Below are 10,209 nucleotides of genomic sequence, written 5' to 3' on the forward strand. Positions count from 1 at the left end.
GTCAGTAGCAGCATACACCCCGCCCGCCCCCCTCCCCCCCGTTAGAATAGAAGCAGGTGAAAATGAAGACTTGAGATTTTGTGAATGTTTTTGATCCCTATTAAAGTTGAAGCACTTTAATCTTTACTTCATCAGACCCTAAATAAAATAGGAGCTGATTGTGGATTTTCTGAAACAAGGTCATTAAACTGAAATTACCTCTTCAGCCATGACTACTTTACATTACAACAGAAGAGGCTGATTTTTATGTTGCTCCCCTTTATTATATGTATCCTAAATAAATGGAACATTTTTCAGTATTTATTTTGAGTGTCATAGACTGACGTGGGTGTGTTTTGTTAAAGGCACAATTCAGCTTTGTAGCTTTTGTGTCCACGTATCATAATGATGAAGAAGTTAAAGAGAAATAGTTCTTTTGTGCTGAATATGTACTAGAGCAAAGTAACTTCCATTAAGAACCCAGGTACATGTCACCACCCAAACCAAGGATATTTGTGAAGGAAGGGGCATTTCCAAGCAAAAAGGATTATATGTCGTATGAGAAGAGGTGCAGGAAAAATATGATGGAAATAGACATGGTGCAGAAAGCCAAGACAACAATCTGAACAAGTTTGAGAATTTAAACTCAGAGAAATCTGGAGTGATTCTCGTGGCAAGTGATGGCTAAAAAGAAGTGAATTGGAAGAAAAAAATGCCAGATTTTCTTGAACAAAATATGGATCAAACAAAAAGAAGAGCTTTTATAAAGTTTGTATACGAACAAGCTTGGAACAGTGCCCAGCTTTATTACCATTCTTTCCTCTTAAACAAATCTTGACTAAATTTTGAGGTCTAAAAGAGCAGCACTCTCTGTCGAGCATGAAACGCAGAGTTTTAAGAAGTGGAGCTGGTATGCATGTGAGTAAATAACAGAGAGCTCTGAGATGCTCATCAGAATTTAAAACAAAAGCTTGAAGGAATTTAAGCAGCATCTTCTGGATGGAAGGGTTTTTACAAAATGCATGACAAAATGCTTAGATTGGGAAGTACAGGTTCAACCCTTCTTGTCTGGAAGGGCAGGATGGTCACACAGCAAGAGCTGTCTTGCTGTTCCAGGGCCATGCCAGGTCAGAGCTAACTCTTACATCCCGTATTGTGTTGCCATATGCTAATGCACGTAACGGGATCTTTCAGTATGTTGTAAATGACACAGATTTGTCCTACTAGAGAGACACTTAGAAGTGGCACCTTCCAGCCTACAGCAGAGGGTGCAAAGAGAACAGGAACTTTTGAATAATCAACATTTCCTTCTTTAATGTTGCTTTTGCAAACAGTAATAAACAAGTTAGGGAAGGAATGATGAGTGGCTAAAGCTGTAAAAAGAGCAGAATCAGCTGTCTAGGCTGATGTGCGTCTCCACATGTCTTTAACCCTTTTGTGTCTTTAGATGGAGACCGATGCCTTCAATTGAGTGAGCTGAGCTGAGGGGTGGCAGGCAGTCAGCCTGGACCCCCAAGCGCTGGCATTTAAGCAGTCCATCAGGAGCTGTTGGCACCTGTGTGCTGTGTAGTCCAAAGGTTGTTTAAAAGATTCAACCCTTATAGTGGCTAATCTTCAGTTTTGTCATGAATATGACTCTGTTCAGTCTGATTAACTGGCTACTGAGTATTTCCCATTGTTCTCCTCCTCAAAAATTCAAACCAGAACGGAATCCTTTTCCCAGCAGTCTCAACTGGTGTCTGCGTGACTTTCTTTACCCCTAATACTAGTGGAGGTGATATGGTTTGAAAGCTAGCTGCTTGTAAATGTTCAGTCACTCTAGCAGAAGGTTCCTATCAAGAGTGCGATGAATGTCTTCTCATTTTAATACATCATTATGGGAAGCTTTTTGATAATTTGATCTACTGTAAGCCATGGCATGGATCTTCTTGGACTTGTGCATCCCACATCTTTGCAATGTAACTTTAAACAAGTAAGGTTTCTTTAAAGGAAAGTGGGCCAGGCAGATATAAAACAGCAATGTAAAACACACCTGGGAGCAATGAAAGCTGGTAGTACTTCTAATAAACATAAACCAGCAATCTCTTTGTTAAAGGATGGGACTAACACTGAAGAGATCACGAGTGCTCGTCTTGGCTCTGTCAGAGACTCGTTGCAAGACATTGAGTAAGTCACCTCGGTTTGCTTTGACTCAGATCTTCCCCTAGCAGTCGGAGTTGGAAATGCCAAAACCATTCATGTTTATAAACCATTAGTGATCCTTAGTTCCGAGGTGCTGTGGCACTGTATGACGTGGTTGTATTGATACTGCTCACAAGCTTGATCTGGGTGACATAAGAGATACCAATGTTCTATATTTGTGTGTCACTAGAGTTTTAAAACAATTTTTTTCCTCTCCTTTTTATAGTATTGCTCTAACGCATCACCAAAATGAGCGAAAAGGAAGACCAAGGAGATCCAGCAGATACGGGTGATTTAACAGAAAGTGGAGAATATGAGGATGACTTTGAAAAAGACCTCGAATGGCTAATTAATGAAGAAGAAAAAGAAAACGTTGGTGAAAGAGAGGTATTTGTTAAATTAAATGCTGTTTGTCTTATTTAGAAGACAAAACTGAGTAATATTTGGAATCATAAGCACAAAATTCAATATGATTTGAAATGTGTAGGTATATTCACTGAATTTTGACAAGGAAGGTTATTTGGAATTATAGTGAAAAATAATTCAGTGAACTGGTTAGTTTGGTTATAATTGCCTTAAAACAAAATTCAGTGTTCATTGAAAATAATATGTTTGTTTCAAAAGTACTTCTGGGTTCCTTTAAGTGTTTGTGCAACACACGTTCTGGTTTTATGCTGTCACTGATCGCTTTACTGTGCAAGCCATGGTGAGTTCAACTTTGTGCAGATGTGAACATGGAGAAACTGCAAGAGAGTTGTTAGTGCCAAAAAAAGCTATTAGTTGACATGCACTATTTGACAGCCTGTTTTAGAATTAGAATAGTTAGTACTGCTCTTCTCTCTCGCTATTTCTTTTCTCTTTCTCTGATACTGTTCTTTGTTGGGAGAATAGACTAGTTTATTTTAATTTTTTTAGAATCCTGAAAAAAATGAAGAGGATATTGAAGCACAAATTGTTAAAGTTGCGGACAAGTTTGAGGAAGACAACGAGGAAATGGAAGAAAATCCAGATCAGGTTTCAGAGGCAGATGTAGATGCAAAAGTGAGACCCTCCAATGAAGAGAGTTTGGAATCCGGGTCTGATACTAAACAGGGGGACCGTGTATCTGATACTGATAGTGAAAGCTCTATCCAGGAATCCAAGCTGGAAAACCAGCAGGAACTGGATGAGGAAGAGGATGAAGAAATAAAGCGTTACATCTTGGAAAAGATTGAAGAAGCCAACAAACTGCTGGAGAATCAAGCTCCTGTGGATCAGAACAGAGAACGGAAATTAAAATTTAAGGATAAGTTGGTGGATCTTGAAGTTCCTCCTCTAGAAGATGCTGAAGTTTGTAAAAGTGACCTTGCAAGAGGAGATGATGTTTCAAATAGGCTATCTCGGTTGCATATTTCTAATGAAATGGGACAGGAAAACACATCACTTTCACCACATGCTGGCAAGGATGAGGAAAAGAAGGATGGTAATATCCTAGTGGAAAAAGATGGGAAGTTTGAACTCTTAAGTTTACGTGATATTGAAAGCCAGGGCTTTTTGCCCCCTATAAGTGTTTCTTTTACTGATATTGAAACTCAACATATGTCTCCAAAATCTTCACACTACGGTCCTTTTGGCACTGTCTCTGGAGTGAAGGAAGTACCTACAGTAAGACCAGGAGCACATTCTTTTTCTCCTGGTGGAGAAGAGTGTGTGTATTTCCCTAAGCCTCCGTCTAACCCTAAGCGTCGTCCAAATTCTGCTATCAATGCTGCAAGAGGTCTGGGAAGACGGAAGACTCCGCAGAGAGTGCAGTCTGCAAATGTGCCTGTGAGAAGCTCCACTTACTGTCTTTCTCCCAGACAAAAAGAATTGCGGAAGCAGTTAGAACAAAGGAAGGAAAAACTGAGGAAAGAGGTAAAGATATAGAGGCAACAAGTAGATCACAGTGACCATCCTGTTCCTCTGCTTCACAGAGACCATATACATGTTCAGGGCATTTACTCCATTTTTCCATGATAAAAGAGGCAGCAATAACAATAATAATAATAATTCTCTGGAGTTTGTACAGAATCTCTCAAAACTCCTTTCCTTAAAAGAAAAAAACCCCACAGAGTGGCATAGGCTCATGCCTTGCTTACAGGAGAAATCAAGTATTTATTTTAATATATCCTTCATAAATAGGCCTTCTTCTGCTGTATTGTACTTACTGCTTTTGCTTATTGACTCTCTTTCTACCCAGGTTCCATTACAGGCCCAGTGTTTACTGGAACGTAGCACATGGTACCGCATCTCCACAGATTACACTGCAATGCAGGAAGTTAACATTAACCACAGTAATGCAGGTGCACATTTGGGTGCTCATGAAGTATGTAATAGGCAATTATCATCTGGGAGAGTGTTCAGTCATAAAATAAGGTTTACACAGGAGAATGACTGTGAGAACTATGAACAAAGCAAGGTGTGTTTAACATGTATGGAAGATACAGCTGACTTCAGAAGTGGCATGCCTTGCTGCTTGTGTAAGATGCATGCAGGTGAAGTCACGTTGACCGATAATTAACTGGATACTTTTTTCCTGTAAAGGTTTTGCATGGGTGAGTGTTGTAGTAAGTTTTCTCAATGAGTTTGTTGCAAAGTAGGTTTTTTTCCCCTTTCTTTGTTAATTGATACTACTTTTCTACTTTTCCTCTTACTTGGTTTTACCTGGGTGCTACACAGGACTAAAAGAAGTAAAGATTCCCAATACTGAGGTTATTCTTCTTGTATCTATAAAGGGCAGTAATTCAAAAGAAAAAAAAAATCTATTTTAGAAAATAAAATCAGTACTTTAGGTATTACTGGCAAAAAAACCCTTTTAATTCTTTCTCAGCTCCTTAGTCAGAAAAAAATAATATTTAATAGAGAGTCAGCCTCTGACAGCTGTAACAGGAACTTCAGAAATCTTTACCAAAGATTTTAAAAACTTCCATGTTTTTCTTCGCTTTGCATTATGATGATACAAGTACAAAAAGGTAACTTACTATGTATGTTGCTCTATAAAAAGAGCATGAAGCATCTACTGTTTTTCTGTGCCACGATGTTCTAAGTAAACTGGCTGAGTAGCTTCAAAGGTTGCTTTCTGTCTGTGGAAATAGGTCTAGCTTGCTTTATTTGAAAAATTTGCTGAGGCTTAGCTCAGTAACAAGGCGTATGAAATGTGAAGAGTTACTGATGTTTCTTTGTACACACAAGACTAGATCTCTTGACACCATACTCTGTGTCTTTAAAGTAAAAGGTAGTGTGGTGGAGGTAAGGACGGTCATTTTCCTAACAGCGTGTGCTAAATCTCTTCCTCTGTTGGCTGACTTATGAAAAGGTAAGAATGTGTTATTTCTTCATTCTTGAATGGAGTTCTTCCATTCTGTGATGGATTTCACAGGCGTGAAACATTTCTTGACATTACTGGAATCCATCCGCTTCATTTTGGTGGGGTTTCTTCCATTTCAGTAAATTACAAATTGTAAATTTGGAGGATAGTCTGAAAGTGGTGTGTAGGTGCAAGGAACATCATCTATTCGCAAGAAGAATAGATTTCTCCGAGTGTTGAAATGAGTGGGGATTGTAGCTTTTGTGTCAAAGAGAATCAAAACCTGGTAAAATGTCCTCATCAGCTTTCTGAAGTGTTGTTTGAAAACCTTTCTCCTCCTTGTAGATACTTGTCGTTAGCTAAAATGCAATTAATAATTACAAAAAACTTTTCTCAATTTTGTAAAAATGAGTTCACTTTGTAAACTTGAAAAAAGTCTGAAGCTATTAATGCTCCTTAAGTAAATACATTACAACTTTATGTCCAGAAAAAAATCCTTATTTATAAGGTAGTGCCTGCAGTCCATAGGTAGTTAAATATCCTTTAGGGTTTAGTAGTCCATCAAGCCTGAGAGTTTCATTCATTTTTAAAATGCATCAGTTTAAACTGATTTTAAGCCAATCAATCAGAGCTATTGGGCAGGCTTAATTTTAAAGTCTTGACCTATTGAAATGTCTGTGAGTCGAGATGCATCGTGGAAATGGAGGTAATCACAGAAGGGGTTAGACTGAAAGTGTCTGAATGTAACATGAACTGCAGAAGCGCTCAAACTCGTTTCTTCCTAAAAGTAGTATCAACTATGATGCAGTTGTTGAGTATTCCTGTTTCATCAGTATTTTTGTCTCTCTCTCTTATCACTCAAATGGCTTATTTATTGTCTATTGTGACAATGAAGGCCTTTGCAGATTAAGACGATTCTCTTAAAAACTAAGTTTATTCACGCTTCATTCCATTCAAGGAAGAAGAAAGGAAAAGGGAACAAGAAGAACAGAAGAAAAGAGAGAATGAGATGGTTTTTAAAGCTTGGTTACAGAAGAAGAAAGAACAAGTGCAAGAAGAGAAGCGACTTCGTCGTGCAAAGGAGCTAGAAGACATGAACAGCAAAGTAAGATCTCCTTCATGTAAGACTGGGATCTATAGTGCTCTGGTTTGATAGGAAAACCAAATTCTAAGCATATGAAAATTTACATACGCTTTACATACAGCTTGCGCCGTAGAAGCTGCATATATGAACTTAATAGCTATAAAATCACAGGAGATACAGTAATGCTCCTTTTTATCAGGGGAGTGACTTGATGGAACCCTGCAGTGAACAAGCAGCCAGAAAACCCTTTGAAGTGTATTCCTTACCATCGGAACTTGTTGGCAAGCAGTTAATGTGTGTGACTTGACCAAAACCTGAAGATTCAGATGCTCTGTTCTGAAGTTCCTCTGCCTTCTAGCGATGGGCTTGAGAAGCCAAATTCAGTATTTTTTTAAAACATACCGCTTTGAATGCTTGCTCATGTATATATTCCATGCCAGATTAGCATATGCTCTAGTTTGCTTATAAAGTATGTTTTGTGGATGGGAGATGCCAGCAGAGTTCAAAAAATTATTATAACATGATTAATATAAAGGTCATTTAATGATAAGCCTTGTGTGTATATGTATTTTTTTTTAAATAGGAAAGGAGCAGGAATCCAGAAGAAGCCTTCAAGTTATGGCTTAAAAAAAAGCACCAAGAACACATGAAAGAAAAACAGATAGAAATTTTGAGACGCCAAGCTGAGGGAATTGCCTTTTTTCCAAGAACAGAGGAATGCAACAGAGCCTTTAAAGAGTGAGTAGGGTCATTCCTAGGGAATCATATTTGAAAATTTCGTAGTGTATCAGCTTAAGACTGTAGTTATTTCATGGTACATCTTTACTGCTCAAGTCCCTCCCCCCCTCCCCCGCATGAATATGCCCTCATAAACTTATACCCTAGTAGAAATACATCAATTCCTTGATGTTGTTTGTTCACTGTTGTGAAATTACTTGTCAGAACCTGAGCTGAAATAGTGAATTGCTTCTGCTGAAAAAGGGAGATCCTTCTCCCCTGCCCCTTTTTGCCTGTTCTGGAGCAGGCTTGGGTTGATTCAGTTCATTAAACAAGCAGAAAGTTAATCCAATAAAATGGATTCAACTCGAGCCTATGAGTTGAATCAGCTCAACAAAAAGGGGGAGGTGAAGGTGAGTGCAGAAGCAGGAGAATTGGGATGGAAAAGTAGTGCTTCCCATGTTTAGGAGTGGCAGGCTTTTAGACTGGCTCAGCCATGACACCTAACTTTATCCTACAGGACAAGGTGCCTCTAGTTAAATGGGGACACATGTCTTTGAATGGATGACGTAAAACTTACAATTGCAACTGTCAGTATTTCTAGTCCCGTTTCTCTCTCCACAGATGGCTAAAAAGAAAGAGAGAAGAAAAACGAGCAGAAGAACTAGCTGCTAAAGAGCGAGCAAGGCAGCTTAGATTAGAAGCCAGAAGAGCAAAACAGATGCAGAACATCCGCTGCATTAGTTCAGAGCCCAAATCCTTTCGCTTCACAGACCATTACAGTTGAAAGTTTGACATAACCGCAGAGTTCTTGGTGGCAGCCCTCTTAATTTTTATGGCTTGAGCTTTTGCTCTTTACAGCTACTGTTTGTGGTGTTTTTAAAGCTTTCAAGCAAATCTAACAATTACCTTCACTGACCATGATGTTACTATCTATTTATTTTTAATTTTGTTGAAAAGCCTGCTTTTATGTATAACTCAGGGAATCTTCTTGGTTTGACCAAATTAAATGAGCGTGAGATCTATACGCGAGGGTGGCAAATACACATTCCTGTCTTTAAAAGGCACTTTATACTCAACTCTACCCTGAATTCCTGGATGCAGGCTATTATGTAAAATGTTGAATTTTTGCTGGATTAATATTGCTGTTTGCTGCTGCTTGTGATGAAGACTGTACAAGGTGTTATGCTGTTGGAAAATGCTGTTTCTCGTACCACTGTCCATTGATCTGTTGACCAGCTGTTAATTCTGGCTAGACCGGAGGACTATTTTCTTTTAGTTCAGGGAAAGTGGTCGTTGAAGGCTAACATGTATGTGAACGTGCAACAGTTTTTGAAACTTATTTCTGTGAGTCATATTCAGTAGTTTTCTATTCCATGAAACTAAAAGGTTGTGTGAATTATGACCTTTACCAGTATCAATGAAGCTGGATTCCTTGTATACATGTCCATGTTTGCTAAATTAATTACAATAAACTACATCACCTTACCCAGCTGAACTGTGAACTTTTATCAGAGAAAAGTGCTGAGGTCACTCATGAAATCATAAAGTTAGTGGAAGATGAGGAACATTCTGTCCAGCTATGTGTCCAACAGATTTCATGATCTGGCATCGTTCTTACATTTTTCCACATTCAGAGTGTTTTCTGAAAGTACTGTAACAGAAGGAAGTGTAGTAGATACAAAGCAAATTTGCCATTAGTATTTTTCTCGTACCATTTTGGAGTTAGTTATAGGCATATTGAGAGAGTACTGGTGTTTGACCGGAGGGTGCTGTGTTGCAGCTTTTACCAGCATAGATAAAGGGCATGGATGTGAAATGAAAATTTCACATGCTACTGAGAAACATGAGTAACAGGTGCCTTCCTCCTTCCTGTACCTTCTGACACCAACGGCAAGAAATGCTTCTTGTGTCTTGCAAGCAAATGGAGGTGGAAGGTTTGCAAAGGTTCACACTATCTCCCTAACTGTAGTAAGTTACAAAAGAAGTGCTTCTTGGTTCGCTACCCCAGACCAGTAGAGTGACAGGTTTTACAGTTCAATGCCATATAGTTCCTTTTATGCTGCAGAGAAAACAAGGTCAGAAATACAGCTACATTAAATCCAAAATTGCAACTTGAAAGCAAGCAAAGAAAGTTTATTGCAGCTTTCTTCATGCAAACCAAAGCATGGCCAGCAACAGCAAGAACTTATAACTTAGATATTCTGATCATGGTATGAGATTAAAGAGGAAAACCGGGTAAAAGCAACCATTTCAGAAACCCTTTCCACAAACTAGATAGCTATAGATGATAAATTTGGGAGTGAAACTAAGAAATTAAAATGCATATTTGCATCCTCCTACCTTTCCTCTTTACATTTGCAACTTAAATGGGCTTCTTTGGATTTAGCAGATTATCTGCTAAAAGTTCTCTTCAAACCTACATCAAGATTATAAAACCATACAAGTAAAAAAATATTTTTTTTTTTTTATTTGTTTTACCAGTACCTGTGCAAACTTAGTGCTTATCTTCAGCTTCCCCTAACACCCAGGAAGACCTTGGGCAAGGACTGAATTTTAATGCTAGGTCAGGTTTCAACACTATGTACTAAAGGAGGTATACCAGTCTGTCTTTGCTGAGAATGAGCTATGCAACAGCTTCACTCTAGAGCTGAAACAGATGGAAAGCCATTATTTTAGCTTTATGGAAACACAAGAATAATCTCACCCCGCAGAGTTTTCCAGAATCCATTTAAAACCAGTTACTATTTATATATTATAGCTAGAGTTTGTTCAAGCTTTTTCCCCTTCCAGGAGGGCTGTAACGCTGCATATGCTCTTATTTTCAGAACTTACAGCTATGAAGAATCATTGCACATATTCCTTTTTATTACTAAATTTAAAAAGTTGAACAGACTTGGAGACAGTTCATCACCTTGGCTAA

General features: G+C 38.5%; 1 protein-coding gene across 1 annotated transcript; it reads left to right on the top strand.

Annotated features, from left to right (window-relative positions):
- Positions 1 to 2,391: 2,391 nt before the first annotated feature.
- Positions 2,392 to 9,860, top strand: CCDC181 (coiled-coil domain containing 181). Its single transcript, XM_009289690.2, has 5 exons — positions 2,392 to 2,547; positions 3,076 to 4,053; positions 6,444 to 6,590; positions 7,153 to 7,307; positions 7,911 to 9,860. Exons 1-5 carry the CDS (start codon positions 2,410 to 2,412, stop codon positions 8,071 to 8,073), a joined length of 1,581 nt encoding a protein of 526 aa, XP_009287965.1. The 5' UTR covers positions 2,392 to 2,409; the 3' UTR covers positions 8,074 to 9,860.
- Positions 9,861 to 10,209: the final 349 nt, after the last annotated feature.

The sequence above is a fragment of the Aptenodytes forsteri genome, unplaced genomic scaffold (assembly GCF_000699145.1).
Source record: "Aptenodytes forsteri isolate BGI_AS27 unplaced genomic scaffold, ASM69914v1 Scaffold61, whole genome shotgun sequence".
In the NCBI taxonomy this organism is placed as follows: Eukaryota; Metazoa; Chordata; class Aves; order Sphenisciformes; family Spheniscidae; genus Aptenodytes; species Aptenodytes forsteri.

Excerpts from the sequence above, each read along its gene's own strand:
- CCDC181 (XM_009289690.2), top strand. The coding sequence starts at position 2,410 with ATGAGCGAAAAGGAAGACCAAGGAGATCCAGCAGATACGGGTGATTTA. Across the intron at positions 2,548-3,075 it reads AAAACGTTGGTGAAAGAGAG|AATCCTGAAAAAAATGAAGA; the intron begins GTATTTGTTAAA and ends TAATTTTTTTAG. Across the intron at positions 7,308-7,910 it reads TGCAACAGAGCCTTTAAAGA|ATGGCTAAAAAGAAAGAGAG; the intron begins GTGAGTAGGGTC and ends CTCTCTCCACAG.